General features: G+C 40.0%; 1 protein-coding gene across 1 annotated transcript in view; it reads right to left on the bottom strand.

Annotated features, from left to right (window-relative positions):
- The window catches only part of tbck (TBC1 domain containing kinase), an 82037-nt gene that overhangs the window by 4963 nt on the left and 59520 nt on the right, over positions 1-17554 (bottom strand). Inside the window, exons 23-24 of the mRNA XM_053502864.1 lie at positions 10492-10667; positions 3312-3487 (exon numbers count right to left, since the gene is read on the bottom strand). Of these exons, the coding sequence (XP_053358839.1) occupies positions 3312-3487; positions 10492-10667 (352 nt within the window). The remainder of the gene's footprint in view (positions 1-3311; positions 3488-10491; positions 10668-17554) is intronic.

Below are 17554 nucleotides of genomic sequence, written 5' to 3' on the forward strand. Positions count from 1 at the left end.
CCCTCTCACTCTCTCTCTCTATTTCTATCCTTCTTTCTACATACGAGCAGTCACACTCACAAAAAAATGAATGTCCTTGTGGAAAAAAAAAAAGAATAGGAAATGGTTTCAATTTGGTCGCCTTTACGATAAATGGGTCATTAGCTGATGAACGATGTGACGAATTGACTGGAGAGTAAAGTGCAGTAAACATCTGTGAGGTGTATTGAAGCGAAGTGAAGCACGATGTATAAATGAAAGGATGAAAAAGATAGCTTTAACCTCGAGAGAATCACCTTTAACATATTTTTTCGCTATCCGTGGTGGAATGAGGCTTTTTCCTGGGAACGCTGTGTTTGAGACGGGAATGTGCCCTGGAGAGACTTTAGTCAAGTGACAAAATTCTTAAAATATTTAATCCTTTTAACTTATACAAAAGGTTTGCAATGTTTGATGCACAAAGGTGTCAACAAAGTGGACGAGTTTTCTCCCTAAATTAGCAATACAATGAAACCTTGGATTACGAGTTAGGCGGTTAACGAGTGTTCTTCAAGACGAGCAACGATTTTTAATAATTTTTTACTTGAAAAACGAGCATTGTATTAGTTTACGAGCACCGAGTATCATGTTTCACGCATGCGCTTCTTGTTTTAACACCGAGCGTCACGTCATCACAAGTGAGCCAACGATTTTGCTTTCTCTTGCAGCGGAATTGTAGGTAATTGTCTCTCCTGCTGGGTGAATACACACACACACACACACACACACATTAACGGAGAGACGATTTTTAAAACCGTTTAAAAATTAGCAAGGAACATCGCTAGTCACACTCGCGTGAGCGCATACTAACGGGATCACTGCTGTAAAGTAAAACAACAACAACAACAACAACAAATTAAACAGCTCCTCACCTTTGAAAACAGTCGCGACAGAGAAGAGTTTGTGTGTTTGTTTGGCAACCTGAGATAAGGTGGCTGTAAAACGCGAGCGAGCCCCCCTTCAGCCCCCCTCCTCTCAGGTTGCCAAACAAACACACAAACTCTTTTCTGTCGCGATTGTTTTTAAAGGTGAGGAGCTGTTTAATTTGTTGTTTTACTTTACAGTAGTGATCCCGTTAGTATGCGCTCACGCGAGTGTGACTAGGAATCTTCCTTGCTAATTTTTAAACGGTTTTAAAAACGGTCTATCCGTTAATGTGTGTGTGTGTATGTGTGTGTGTCCACATTTTACACACACACACACACACACACACACCCTGCGTGCACAAACAAAAACACTTATCTGTCATTTTTTTAAGGTAAAGTACAGGTAAATTTTTTTATTTTTACTTTATGTTTTGTATAAATAATATTTATGTATTTATTTTTTTGGGCTGTAGAATGAATAATTTAAGTTTCCATTATTTCCTATGGAAAAATTTTATTTGGTTTACGAGTGTTTTGGAATACGAGCCCGCTTCCGGAACGAATTATGCTCGTAATCCGAGGTTCCACTGTATCTACTTCCCACTCTTTAAGACTACAACTACCAACTAGGGAGGGTGAGGACCATCACATGATGAGGACCATCATTTCAAACTGAAACTCGGGTATAAGGGGGTGTCTTGTAATAATTTCTAATCTCTAATCCTTATTAATGTTCTCATTCCAAAAACACAAACAACTGGAGATATGAAAAATGAAATGGAAGAAAGAAAAGATTTCTGCCTGATTATTACATTATCATTAAATAAGTACATATACCGGTTTGTGACGGGCCTACTATCGCTGTCACGTCCAATCCTGAGTAAAGTGATACCACGTAGTTAAATCTGAGTTCTAACCATGATAAGAAATGTATTTATTTAGATCACATTATAAATGTATAAACAAACATGAACTGTCTTTACTGTCTTTGAACATTAATAACTTTGGAAGAAAAACCCGCCAGTTTACTCGTCACTCGTTTACTTGTTTGCACTCAATCATCATAACGCACTAATATATCCTGTAAACTCCTGCTTCGGGGCTTCTCCATTATTACTTTCTGTAAGTTCATGTGGGACGAATTGGAATGTTAAGTTTGACATTTCGGCTGTAAAGGTAATAGAAGAAGAAGAAGAAGAAGAAGAAGAATTTTTTTAGTCTGGCCGAGAGAAACGTTTTCTCCCAGATCACTCACATTTATTCGACTTTTATACAACACTTCATAGCTTCATATAGCTAAGCTGTCTGGGATTCTTGTTTCGATCTGTGGCTATATGAACTCGGGATTTGAACCAACAACAGTCCGGTCACTAGCTCAGACACATATCTGTTAATCTTCTCGTGTTCTGGCAACACAAAGCAAGAAATTTGGTGGAAAGGAGTGAAGGCCATCTGAAGCATGAGCTGGTATGGTGTGTGTGTGTGTTTGAGAACAGTGCTTTAGGTAAGCTGTTTGTGTAGGCAGGGCATCTGATGTGTATGTGTGTGTGTGTGTGTGAGTGCGGTAACCCCACAGTGATGGATCAGTGGCTTCAGGTTGATGATTCATACTGATTCTTAAAAGAAAGTGTATACACACACACACACACACACACACACTACAGACTACAGACAATTTGTATACGCCAATCAACCTTCACTTCAAAGATTAGGACCGTGGGATAAAACTGAAGTACATGAATGAAGTCTACCAGGTTGGGGGGAGGGGGGAGGGGACCTGGAGGTGAGATTTGAACCCTCATCCCTGGAGCTGCAAGAAAACAGTATTAAACACTACACTGCCATGATGCCTGAAACAAAATATTGGACATAAATTGAATCCAAACCTGATACCCATACAAAAAAAATCTATACTGCTGTAATGTATAAAACTTTAAATAAACTAGATTTGACTGATTCACAAGACGTACAGGGTCAGGCCTAAAGAAAGCATTATGACGCACAGATGTACAGATTACTAGGCTTTGCAATGTCAGTGATTTACTGATTAAATAGATATGTTGGTTATTTAGCAATAATTTTGCATGTTATTATGCAATATTAAAATCTTCATCATTCTTGATTATAATGTCTGGTGCAAGAGATTTAATTCCAGACATAAACTCCTTTTAGGCTCGCTGACCGATGTCTACCTTTGCTTCTTGTCTTGAGGAGAAGTGATGAACTGTTTTTCAGTTCTTTCCCCACACTGTTCAGAGAAGCCTTTGAACTGATGAGTATTCTGGCCTAAGGTTTGTATTCCTACGTACCTTCACTGGGAACTACTAGGTGAGTGAAATGCAGGATTCGAGTTTAGTTTTTGACTTCGAGCTCTATGAGAGAGTCAGGGAGTGAGGGTGAGCTTGCAGCAAAGTGTTTAAAGGATACTCCTCGTTACTCCGGATGTCTACTGCTACAATCTTGGTTTTGACCGCCTTGGGTCTCTTCACAGGAGTTTTAAACTGAGCCGGGCCTGTCAGCTCACACAGATCAATCAGATCCTCGGCTGAGATCCGTGGAGACACTTCGGCCTTGAGCTCGGAAAGTTTCAGGGGCTCACGGGACTGAAACAGAGAGAGAGAGAGAGAGAGAGAGAGACATTAGTTCTGTACCACTGGAAGAGAATCAATGATGGCAGGAATCTGCATCCATAATAAAAAAAAAAAATTAGGACATTAGGCTTTAACATTACACATATTTTCTGATTAATGACTTAGTAAGTAGGAAATTGGAAAAATGATGTTACAGAAGAATAAATACACACAGGGGGTGTTAAAAAATTGCAGACAACTAAAATGAATGTAATCCTTTTTTCTAATGGCCTGGAGTGAGAGATGAAGTGATGAGAGTGGAACTAAAAAAGAGACAGAAAGAGAGCGAGAGAGCGTGAAATGGCCGTAAGGGCTAGAACTGGACGAGTTGAGATGGATTTATTGGTCTGCCGCGTACTGGTCAACCGAGACGGCACAAAAAGGGGTTTCAAAAATGAAAAGCTGCTGGATAGCATCATAAGTTAAAAAACAACAACAACAAACAAACAAACAGAAACCAAAAGTGGTGATTCGCTTTGACCTTGTTGCTGAATTTTGCCATTCACGCTCATCTCAGTGACGAACAGCCCAAGAAGGACCTCGGAGGACACCAGACAGAACGGATCCGAGGTGTAGCACACGGCTTCAGAGGAATGCGCTTGTAAGCGGATTACTAATAATCTTATAATCCTTTACACAGTGAAACTAGTTTCACATTCAAAGGTCAAAATTTGACTTGAGCCAGTAATCAGTCATATGATACACCATCATTTTAAATATGCACAATATTATTACGGCCGAAAGCCTCCAAAATACTCCATGTTTCATTAAGTAGGTACCCGCTGACATTTCTTCTTGGGGGCAGCACTTGTTCCCCCCTGAGGTAAAAGCTGTCCTACTTGGACGATGGAATTAGACAGCTGTTATCATATCCACTGGTGGCCGTATTCCAATGAGAACATGACGATTAGTGAAAAGCCAGCCAGTGTGTTCATACAAAGAGGGACAGAGCTGATGCTCTAAACGAAATCATGTTACAATAAAAATAGTCAGACACGGTGGTGTAGTGGTTAGTGCCAGGCTCGATTCCCATCTCTGTGTGCATGGAGTTTGCATGCTCTCCCGTGCTTGGTGAGTTTCCTCCAGGTACTCCGGTACCTCACACAGTCTAAAGACCTGCAAATTGAGCTAACTGGCATGCCCAAATTGTGGGATGGTTACTGCTGCTGATGGGATCCCAAATGGAGACGTGTTGGTGATGATAAAGGTCAGAGGATGATTGCCGTACTGGGTTAAGTCTCCCAAATAGGCATCCTATACATCTGTGATGAGTACACTACATCAAACCTTCAGGTGGAGGGACAACAATAACCAAACGCCACATGGGGTTCCTGTCAAGAACAGGAATCTAAAGCTACAGCAAGTACTGGTTCTCCATTACTGCAAAAACCACGTCCACCCTCAATCGCCCCATTGCAGTCTGAGATTGTATATGCATGATTTTTGCTTCTCTGCGGACCTTAACAACAACACCCACCTAACAAGGACAACAGCCCTACAACATCACTCACAGTAAGTGGTTATTATCACAAAAGGACGAACAGTTAACCAGAAGGGTGTCAGAGATACCCAACTACTTGAGGTCTTTTTATAATACAGCTGCTCGGAAACAGAAACAGCTCAATATCCGAGTGGCTTACTATGATTGTTTTATTATTGAAATGTCCCCATACGTGGCATGTCTTATCAGACATGATGGCAGATAGCTTCCCTGCACACACACACACACACACACACACACCTGGCTCTAATGACTAAGAAATGACAATCACCGCCTCTTGGTATCAGTAACCACCTACACAACCGCACATCTATTATACCACCATGGAAATAAGGCAAGCGGCAGCACTCATCAAAATGACTGACAAGTGAGAAAGTGTCCGCAAGGATCCACAAATTTTACCGCATAATCTCTAAAAGCTGTGATTTGATTTCCAGTGGTCTATTTTGAAATTCACTTGCTTGATCGCCCAGTCTAAGACTTCACAAAACATCATGTGGAAAAGCCCACAAAACAAGTTGATTAAGACATTAAAAGCCCTAACTTCATCTTCCTATGTTGAACTGAGAATCCTTAAAATTATCATTACAGTATATCTGATCCTCACACCTCCAGCCTTAATTCCTCAGATAAGGGATCTGGTAAATGACTACAACAACACTATTTTAAGAATAAATTCAAACACCCTGCCTTCCTGCTACAGCCAGATATTTCATATTTTGACTCATCAGTCAATATTTTATTTTGTGTCTGTATGCGTGCGTGCGTACAGCGCGCGTGTAAAGCAAAAGCAAGTCTCATTAGAGAGGTTAAAAATCCATTCCAATTTGTTTTATTTTACTTTATACTTTGTGTTAATTATTTTATGTACTTATCTTTTGGGTTGTGGAAAGAATAATTCAAGTTTCCATTATTTCTTATGGGAAAATTCAATTTGATTTACAAGTGGCCTTTCCAGAACAGATCATGCTCGTAATCCAAGGTTCCACTGTATATACTTTGAAAGCATTTATACTTTACACATCTTTAAACCCGCCTAAAATGATTTCTGTTTGGTAGACTTGTTTTTCCAGCCTAATCATGGCCTTGTTTACTTGCCCAGCATGAACTAAGCTAACACCAATAGCAATTCAATGGGAATATAAAACAGCCCAGACCTTTTATATCCTTAATCAGGTTTGAAATAAGTGTGCTAATAATGTGCTAGGAAAGAAGGCACAATTAGCCATTAAACTGCTCTCAATTTAGTGGGAGTGTGTAAAAATTGGGAAAATATGTAAAAACAAAATAAAACAAAAAGCTGAAAGGCTAAACTTTTATGCTTAATTTCAAATCTAGTGTGGTGCTGTACAGAGGCAAAATTACCAACTTTGTTTTTTTCAAAAACTTATGGCCCTGACTGTATTTTAAATTAAGCCGTAAAAAGAGATATTGCGCATAAAAATTTCTGCATTAATGCAGACTCAGATTTCTGTAAAAGCTTAGTAGTTTTTTTGTGTTGGACCAAACATTAATAAATTGATTGAGAGTTTGGCAGGGTGGATTATCCTTTGTCAAACATTAGCAAATTACAGCACTCAACAATAACTTAAGAGCGAAGAGTTAAAGTACAAAACAAATCAATATGCTGTGACAGAACTCCACCCACCCACCCACCCACCCACTCGACAGGGTGGCATTCCATCCATACACAACACACATCCGTTCACATGCATACGGCCACATTACATACTACGGCCAATTTGGGAACGTCAATTTTCCTAGTCTGCATGTCTTTGGCCTGTCGGAGGAAACCGGACAGCACGGAGGAAACCCACCCAGCATGAAGGAAACCCACCCAGCATGAAGGAAACCCACCCAGCATGAAGGAAACCCACCCAGCACGGGGAGACCATGCAAACTCCATACACTCGGGCACTAAGCGGGAATCAAACCAAGAACCTGGAGGTGCAAGGCGACGGTGCTAACTGCTAATCCCCTAGTATTTGGATTGAAAAATATTATTGTTCTAATAAAAAAATCTGTCAGGGTAGATGAGCAGTGATACTCAAGTGTTCGGTGATATGTTATAGTGTGTGTAGTACAGTATGTTATGAGATCTTAAAACATTAGAAGGAATCTTCTCCACTATTTGTGTTCTGAGAAAAAGAAGTGGTCACGTATATCTGCAGCAGCGCGGTGCCAGCCATGAAGCCGTGTTCAGCTGCAGGATAGTGGAAAATTAGGACAAATGCTCCAGAACACTCTAGATGAGTAGACGAAAGCGTTTATGAGAAGTAGAGTGGGCTCTGGGCCGCTGCAAGGGAAGGCAGAAATAAAAGCATTCTCTGACTTTGGAACATCAAATGACAGTCTGGAGTAAGTGTGGAAAATTAGAGATGTATTATCTCAACCTGACACAGAAATCCTACAAAAAATTGATTTTCAAGCAAAACAACAAAACAAACTACTCCAAAAGGTTTGCAGACCTATCTGGATGATTTTGAGGTACAACAAATTAAGAGGTAAAGAATCCATCCCCGTTGTAAGTCAGAAAACAGTATTAGTAACTACTATAGCCATAACTACAGTTTACACAACACTGGTTTGTAAAAGGGATTGAACCACACATGTAAGAGGTAAGAAGAAAGCCCACAGCCAATACGACTGAACAAGTATTTCATCAGCCACTCTGTCAGTTATCAGCATCATGCTGGTGTGGAGAGGGTTATAAAGAATGTTTACGGAGGTGAAGAAGAAATGAAAGTTAGCGTTATCTAATATATATGTGGATAACACACGGAGGGACCGATACATGGAAAAACTGGTAAACTTGACCGGCTGACAACAGGGACTAAACAGTATTTTTTCCGCTGACCCAAACAAGTCTGGATGAAAAGAAATTACTCGTTTATAATTTATATTTTCCCATTTCCTTGTTGAGTGGACTAATTATACAGTATTTACATTTTCATATGAGTCACTTTATAGAGAAAACTAGTGGCTAATTTTGCTTTGTTAGCTGTTGGGAAACTCAGGGAAAAATCCACATCGGCTAAGGGTACCGGCTTAGAGAGAGGTTACGTTATATTTGAATTTGAGTAAGGTCAGAGTCAGAGGCTGGAGACGGCGTCAGTTAAGTTGAAGCAAAATCTGAGCAGCCTTTATTCTGGCACCGAATACAGGTTTAATTGAACTTAAAATTAATTTAAGTCAAATTTAAATATTGGCTAAAATAAAGGGCTGGTCACGACTGTGCTGAAGTTGAGTTCAGTTTACGTGGGGGACAAAGTGGTCTGGACAGGATTGGTTCTGTTGACCAAATGTAAGTAGACAATGTAAGAGAGAGACTCGGTTGGGTTTGGGTAGAACTTGGGCGTGGGCTGAGACTTGGTTAAGTTTAAATAACATTTAGGAAGAACTGGGCAGGACAAAAGCTAAGAGATCAAGTAAGCTTGATCAAGAAGTTGAAAAATTTAGGAAGTGGAAAAAAATGAGTTTTGAAAGAGGCTATATGATATAATAGAATTTAGGGGAAATCTATGGAGTGACTTTGAGACAAGGCTTGTGGATTGCTTGTATATAGCTCTACAGTCTTAGGTAAATCTGAGTAGAATTCACTTAAAGATGGGTTTAATTAGGTTTGGCTGAGTAGAAAGTGAACTAAATTTAGACCGGGACTCAAACATGTTTACTGGAGTTTGTGTAGAATCTGGGGACAGGCTGAAGAACTGACATGGGTTAGTTTTAGGAAGGGCTTGGGCAGAAATAAGGGATAAACCTAGTCAAGTTTGCATACAGTAGTATTTGTGGAGAGGCTGGGAGTCAGACTTAATCGAGTTGATGAAGAGTTTAAACAGTGGTTGGGAGCCATTGAGGGTTGAATTTAAGGGAAGAAAGACAAGCACAAAGACAGGGTTGTTTGATGTAGGGTTTAAGTAGAGATAAGGGAGAAACTGATAGACAGCTTTAAACAAAATTTAACTAACGTTTGAACCTGATGGAGGATTCGACAGAATGTGAGTCAACTGTACATAGCCTGATAACAAACTGGTTTGATTTGATTAGAACTTTACATAGGTTTTTGGTGGGGATGTTTAGCTTATGGACAGAGGCTCTGGCTTGTGCCTGGGTGGGAGGGCTAAAGGTAGGCTTCAAGAAGCTTGACATGTTTATGATGGAAGCTGAGGCCCCTGTGTGCATGTTAACAACCCTGGAGCTCTGCTTCCATCTGGTGATGACTACTCAACTTGCACCATAAATAAGATGCATGACAACAGATTCATGGTGACACTCTAGCCTAGTGAGGACAATCAGCAGCAGATACTGTAGGTACATACTGTACCTCTCTGCCAAAGAGAACAGAGAATATTCACCAGAAATGCTTACAGCAGTGGACTCGCTTTAGTCTGCAATAATTCCAATTCTGAAATGAAAACAGAACCTACAATGTGGCTTCCATCTACTTAACTTGTCTAAAACCATCTGAGAAAGGAATTTGGTGTAAAAATATGAATCCCTGTGACTGTCATGATCACCAGAAAGTTCTCAGAAGTCACACCTCATTATCATGGTACAGGTAACATTTCATTGGCATGACCGGATGGTGTTCCACATGGGTCAGATTTGGCCAGTAATTAACGAAATTGAAATCCAGCCCAGGAATTCTTCATAAAACGAGACTATGTTAATGATTAATCTTCTAACTTTGTCATGTTATTTTTAAGATTACAGCAGTATCACAGGCCCAAAAGACAACAGCCTGCTTGTTATGTAAGCATGACAAACTCTGAGCAACAGACAGATACTGAATCATACTCATAAAACCTCAAGCTAGAATAAAATTACAAACCATGGGTAAGTTAGAGAACATGTCTCGATGATGTCAAAATGGAGGTAGACAATGTCTGGTAGTTTCCTTTCTTCCTTTAAACCAACTGTTTGCATAATGTTGCCTACACAATACACTTCTTATTCTCACTTTTTATTCATTCACCCAAGTTGCGTTCCAACTGCTTTCCAATTTCACTGCTTTCCAACTGCTTACCAAGTGACAATTATAATTCCCCGCCACAGTGCAAACCAGCTATTTCAGAAATTGATAAATATAATGGAAAGTCATGTAAAGGATTATTTCGTATCTGAATGTGTGCGGTCAGAAATGTTTTAATGGCAAAAATAGTTATGAAAATTGGTGGTAGTTAATGGCTTTGGTAAGCCTCTTCTTAATATTCATAAATGCTGTGTTAGGGCCGGCTCTCCCGCACACAATTATGTTTTCTCATAGTTCTTTCTTCTGACTCTGTGCTTTGCATTATGTTCTAACTATGTTCAATGTTTCATGTTAATACAAGGAATATTCTTTTACAAACACCATGTATTGTATAAAAACACAAGTCAGTCATCAGTGGTGTGTGGTGTGTTCCAACATTCTGCAGATCTGGACTTAATACTTCCTAAAACCCCTTTTGGTTAAGTATAAACGTAGCACACTCACCAGGTCCATGTTCTGTAGGTCTTGATACTCTGACGAGTGAAAGGATGTAGGCTTCCCAAAGCCATTTGAATCGCTGGTGTGTTTCGGCGGCTGGGCGTGCTGCCGATACGTGGCGCTCTTGGGAGTCCAGCAGAACAGGTTGATGGATTCGCGGACACAGCGTTCAATATCAATCTCTACAAAGAGAAAAAAAAAAAAAATGATTTAAACTCATTATTTATTTAAGCCTTAAAGGAACAAATTAAGATACTTTGCAGTGGGGTTTAGCTTTGGACTCTACATATTTATACCCTGTACATATTATACAGATTATACACTGCCCGGCCAAAAAAAGTGGATTTAATCAAGCAAATAGTTAAGATCTTTCCATTTTACATAATTACTGCAGTAATTAATACGGATTAGCTGCAAAGTTATTCAACCCTAACTGGTGCAGTGAGGAGCTTCTTGTTTCTTAAACAACCATGGCAGAAGACCTATTCCAGAGTGATGGGCGTGTCAGGGTGAGAAGGGAAGGACATGAAGCGATGCTCCCATCATGCATAGTGTCCACATGATCTAGGGTCGATCAGTTACTCAGGTCTAGACTCAGTAACGTTATGGGGCAATAAAATGAAGTCAGCTGACCACCTGAATGTACTGAACCACCAGGTTTTTTAACGATGGATTTCTTAACAAGAATTATTTTTTTTGGAATGGCCATATTCTAAGATGATGATGCCAGGACTGATTGGGCTTATATTGTCAAAGAGTGGTTCAGGGAGCACGAGACATCATTTTCACACATGGATTGGCCACCACAGAGTCCAGATCTTAACACCATTGAGAATGTTTGGAATGTTCTGGAGAAGGCTTTATGCAGTGGTCCAACTCTCCCATCATCAGTACAAGATCTTGGAGAAAAATTATGCGAATCTGGTCGGAAATAAATGTTGTGAGATAACATAAGCTTATCAAAGTGATGACACTTCCAACACATTCAGACATCAATAAAAAAGGCGTGTGTTACTCTTCCCATCAAGAGGACAGCTACTATACAAACCAGGGAGGGCAAAACTATGATATGCATTGGATGTGCTGGACAACCAAGTCTGATCCATGGAGGCCCCAACCCACAGCACCCAAAGGATCAGCCGCTAACTTCCTGGTGCCTGACATCACAGCGTACCCCACGAGGTCACTACACAAGTGGGCGCAAACCAAACGACACAGTAGTGTGCATTGACAACAAAGATATTTTATTCTAGTAATAGTAAGGTTGTGAGTTTGTATCCTTGTAGAACCAAAATACTCAGTCTAAAGTAAGACCCAAGTGTTGCTTTGAAAAAAACATTTTCAATTGAAAAATCATTTTATAAATAAATCTCATCATTTGAATATTTAAACACTACAATTGGACCTCTACCATGTCTAGAAGAAATTTACAATATGTTATAGAAAATACACACACACATAACAAACTCTACTGTGTGAAAGGGACATTCACAATGAGCCAAGCAACTTACTTGTGCGTGTAATAAATCTGGTGTTTTCCACTCTTCTCCAAATAAGTCTAGACATGCATTACTCAGGCCAGGTTTCTGGAATACCACTGCTTGATGTTTTCTCCCAACTTACCAGATTCAACTTATGAACTAATTAACAGACTTAAACTAGATGTAACTATGCAAGCCAGAGGAGAAAACAAACCTCAGGGCCAGGATTGAGAAACGCTCTTGTAGACCGTTTGGCATTGCTGCATGTGGTTGGATGGCTGAAGTGACAGACTGCCTCTGGCTAGCCTGATGAAAATAAAATTTATTAAAATGGCACAAACTTAAAAAGTTAAATCACAAACACAGCCAGCCTTGGAACAATCCGTGTGTGCGTTTGTGGTTTTTCAAATTTTTATTAAGTCTATCTAACCATTGGGAAAACTCATTCAAAATTTAAATTCCAGCAGTCCAAAGTCTGTTCCTAAATGTGCCATTGGCAAAAATACAGTCTGCAACAGTAGCACACACTGGGAGTGGGAGATTATTGAGGATAGGATGAGATTAGTCGTTTCCTCTGAACATTACACGGCCTCACCCAAGTCACGTACATTAAACCATGGCTTGGTGAATAGGGGAACTCACTGGATTAGAGGTGGATATAAACAAAATAGGAAATCGCAATCCTTCTCATTCTCTCTGATTCTCTATTCACTCTCTCCTTAGTCAATGACAGGGATGTCTAATGAGGTGCTTCAGTGTGACGGGGCTGCTACTCAAATTATACCCAACGCAAGCGTTTCCTCACATTACGGAGGGAAAGTGAAGAGGATGGATTCAGCTACTGGGTCACGGTGTGTGATTATTCTTCTTAGCAAGGGAGGGAGAGCAAATCTGACAGAAACAGGAACGTGAGGAAGAATGCAGATGCGACTTGAAATGTGGCAAGACAGACACGGGATAGGCTGTCCAAGAGACAGGGACATAAAAGTGTCAAGAGAGAACCAAGCAGAGATAAAAGAAGACGTTCTGATTCCCCTGACTCATGAATTTTGCATGCAATAACTCTCATCCCCTCGAGCCAGCAGTGCCAATGAGGCATGGACATATGCCATCCAATTAGTCTGGATGTCTGAAAAAGCTTTATTTTTAAAAAATGAGTCTGTTAAATGGTATCAGATTTGAGAAATGACCATGAAGAACACACTGCCAAGCTGCGAGTGGTGAGAACGAAAAAGCAACCGCATTTATTTGCTAGCAATTGGCTAAAAAGTTCTTAAAAATACCATCCAGTGTAGCAAGACAATGCTGGTATGGTGTCTCGAAGGCTTTATAATGGTCTACACAGTGCTTGACAGATTTTCCCATCATGCAACTCTTTCTACTACCTTATGAAAAACAAGGCTAAAGGCAGTTATAGACAAGACTGGGAAATTACGGAGACGGATCCTGGGGTTAAAGTCAAACCTCCATTTAGCTAAACATTAAAGATTTCCTAAAACCAGAACAGAAAATATATGTGATCATTAGGGAACATCTCCTCCCAACAAAGTGGAGCATCAAACTTGCTCAAGCATCAACTGGTCATAATCAACTGAGTTTGTTGTGCTATTAGAGTCCTCAGTGGAGAGATTTAGGGGAAAAAAAAAAAGAGAAAAAGTCCCCAAAAGCAAACACTCCTCCATCATGTCCCGATGGTGTACTAATAGCACTCCGTAGCAGCACTCCACTCCGTCTCTGGCTAATGGAGTGTGAAGGCAAGCGGCACTGCATCAAACGCATAAGCGGAACATGCTCCTGCTCCAAGCACGAGCACAAGGACGACTATTATAGCTGGAGGAGCTTCGCGAGGTGAAATTCAGGGCTTTGTGGCGGGGGAGGAAAAATACATAGTGACAGCAAGAACACAACTTCTCCCACAACTGACAGCGTCATTTAAAAATAAATATATACGGTTTATTGATTACAGGGAAATGGAAAGCTAATTTAAGAGAATTCTATTGGAGAAGATGACAAATTGTGTGATTAGAAAACCTTCCATGCAGTTATGAGATACTTTGGCCAGTTTACTGCAGATTTTCTCCTTTAACTGTGTTCTGGATAGTAAAGTTCAAGTCAAACCAGGACTTGCAAATGAAAGCATAAAAGTGATTGACATTTACAGACGACTTCAAGTACAGGACGGTGATGAGACTCTTAGCCGCAGTAAAACATTTAAACGATGCGAACGTTTTAAAGAAGGCCGTACGTCCGAGAGTGACGATCCCGGTCGAAGTGGTCGAGATCACTGCAGTCGTTCTCGCGAGTGGAACAGTCAGAAACGAAGCTGGACGTTTTTCAAGTTTTGATGTTTCTTATTTAACGAGGCTGGTGAGGGAGCTGCTGAAATGCAAGAACCATCTGATCCATAGGCCAACACCCTAACCACTGAGCTACTCCTGCTAAGGAGATTGGAGAATTTCAGGGGTATAAAAGAAATAAAGCATTTCACAATATGCCTCTAGATACAAAAAATATCTTACAATCATTTAAAACATTTAAAGGTGAGAATGCTTAGATGGAAGTTAGATGTTAGAAGTTAATATAATGGGAGCAGTGGAGAAACAGAGACGTTAGCTGAATTGGATTGTCAAGAGACTGATGTTGCTGGAACGTGTGAAAATCGTACAAGAATCCCAGCTGCACTTGAAACAGCACTTATTTGTGTCTAGGCTAACAGTTAGAAGAAATAACGTAAGATTATCCTTGGGAATAATCCTGGGCTCTTGCCTCCCACAAGACATCCAATCTGCAAAAGAAAACCAAATTAAAGTAAAAAAAAAAAAATGATATAGGGTTAAATTTAAAATCATTTAATTAAATCTCACAGTAGCACTCGCTCAAGGCAGAGCAAACTCTACACTGCGGTTGAAATAAGATGGGACCATGATAAAGAATGCACCGAGCACATCTGGACTTCCCTGCCACTGGTCTCCGTATGCTGTCCGCTTCACTCTGGGAATCGCTCCTCTCAGGCGAATGGGATTTTCAGGATCAAGGATCTGAGAATTCCTCGCTTAAGGTGGGACTGTAAAAGGCTTGTCAGTGGGGATTAACTGGAGCGGTTTCCATTCAAAAGTTTACACGATATATAAAAATAGCAGAGATAGGACGTGCCTGCAGGAGTTAAGACTAAGATGAAGTTAAGACTTCATGAAACTCCAGTTTATTTCAGAGCCACTGATATCTTAGTTTAGGGAAGCTGAAAGGGAATAAATGGTGAGGAGCTTTTGTAGTTCAAGGACAAGATTACTGCTCTCTTAAAGGTAAAGGCGGTAACTGCCAAAAATGACTTGTCTTTATAACTCCTAACTTTTTGTACACATTATGATGTTTTTCATAAAAAAAAATATAGTGCTGTATATTAATAAAATATTTTTTAAATATCTGTTTTTGGCTGGAATTTTGAAGTATGTTGCTATGACACCATACCACAATGGAAAAAAAAAAGGGCCAAGTAGACTCGCGAATACAAGGAATTCCACTCTTAGGTCACTGTAGGTTAAAAAACTATACTGACTGGCTAAAAATATTGCACTTGCAAATATTTAATACGACTGTCTTTCCCTTTAAACATGGTGCACATCTGCCGGGTCATTGCTCTGACCACCTTATGGAACGTCACAACGTTGTTTCCTAAATTTGGTTGAGATCTTGTATTTACATTTACATTTAGGCATTTGGCAGACGCTCTTATCCAGAGTGACTTACATTTTTGAGCAGTTGAAGGTTAAGGGCCTTGCTCAAGGGCCCAACAGTGGCAACTTGGAGGTTGTGGGGTTTGAACCACCAAGTTGCCACTGTTGAGCCCTTGAGCGCGGCCCTTAGCCACTTAACTGCTCAGATGTGTAATGAGATAAAAATGTAAGTCGCTCTGGATAAGAGCGTCTGCCAAATGCCTAAATGTAAATGTGTGAAAATTATTCCTCTTCCTCCCAGAGCTGCTCTCTCACACCCTGAGTCTTGGAATACTGTATGTTCTGTGCCATAGGTAAAGAAAACCTCCATAGATGTGATGACCTGGTGATTCAGTACATTCATGTCAGTGGTCAGCTGACTTCATTTTATCGCCCCATAACGTTACTGAGTCTAGACCTGAGTAACTGATCAACCCCAGATCATAACACTGTCTCCAGAGGCTTGTACAGTGGACACTATGCATGATGGGAGCATCGCTTCATGTCCTTCCCTTCTCACCCTGACACGCCCATCACTCTGGAATAGGCTCAGTCTGGACTCGTCAGGTCACATGACCTTTTTTCATTGCTTCCACTTTATGCAACACTATTCTCTTAATTTTCTGTTAATAGAAAAAAGTAAAAAAGGTTAAAACTGGATGGAAAGAATGCCCTTAACTCTTCTTAATCCGCTCCTACCGAGCTGACATGAATAAAGAATTCCTACTTGATCTGTAAAATGGTGGCGCACAGGATTAGTATAAATAACACCTGCTTATTCCAAATAAGCACTAGAATTGGAAATTTGTAAGAAGTAAGACTACAGCAGTAGTGTAATAAAAGTTTGTAATCAAAGTCATTATTTGATCTTCCAGAGTGTGAGCAGCGTCATTACAGGTACAGTACAGTGGTAACTTGGCAAATTTTCGCATTGAGTACAAAAAGTTTGCCAGAACTTTGGCTCGGCATACAAAGCACTTTCGGCATATGAGCAACTGAGCTGGTCGCTTGTACATCTGTTTGCGTGTGTGTCCAGTTTCTGTAAGTTAAAAGCAAGGCGAAGCAAGTTTTACACTTTTCTTTATGGGTTTTTAGTGAAGACGTAGCACCATGGGGTGCAAGAGGAATCATAAATTAAAGTTAAGTGAGGTTTACTGTCTATTCCATATTCTACTTCATGTCTTTTCTAAATGTTGTAATTGTTTTATATGCTAAAATATGATTGAAGTGTTGGAAACTGGTAATATTGGTAATATTTTTGGGCTGAAATGGGTTACCTGCATTTACATTATTTCCCATGGGACAGTGTGTTTCACAATACAAGAACTCACTCCCAGGACAGATTAAACTCTTATGCAGAGGTACTGTATGGCTGTAAATCCAAAAAGCAGCAATAGCAAAAGGTCTATGAATGCCATGACAGCCGAGGGACGCCAAGAGACAGAAATAAAAAAGTGATTTGATGGCGCATGGGATGAAGGCATAACCTCCGTCACCTAGGTCAGAGTTTTATAAACTAAGGGTTTTCATTTTTTTTTATACCAGTTGAACTCTTGCTCATGGCAACCCGCAACAGCTCAGCATCTATTCATCACTCACCAAATCTGTACAATCCTCTAAAGACATGTTCTCTGTGTAGGACTGGACGGCCAAAGCCTCTAACAACAACCTGTAAGCTGTTCAAAAGCAGAAAGCAATGGTTTTAATAATCTTAACCGGTATCTCTTTAGCCCATAAATTAAAGAAGACAATCATTATAATATCTAAACAGATATAATAATAGGTTTAAATTTGATTATATAATTGACACATTTTTATGTTTCTCAATTTTAAAGCTATGATTCTTTGTAATTTGCGTAGTCTGAAAACGGGAGT

Source organism: Clarias gariepinus, chromosome 8 (genome assembly GCF_024256425.1).
Source record: "Clarias gariepinus isolate MV-2021 ecotype Netherlands chromosome 8, CGAR_prim_01v2, whole genome shotgun sequence".
Classification (NCBI taxonomy): domain Eukaryota; kingdom Metazoa; phylum Chordata; class Actinopteri; order Siluriformes; family Clariidae; genus Clarias; species Clarias gariepinus.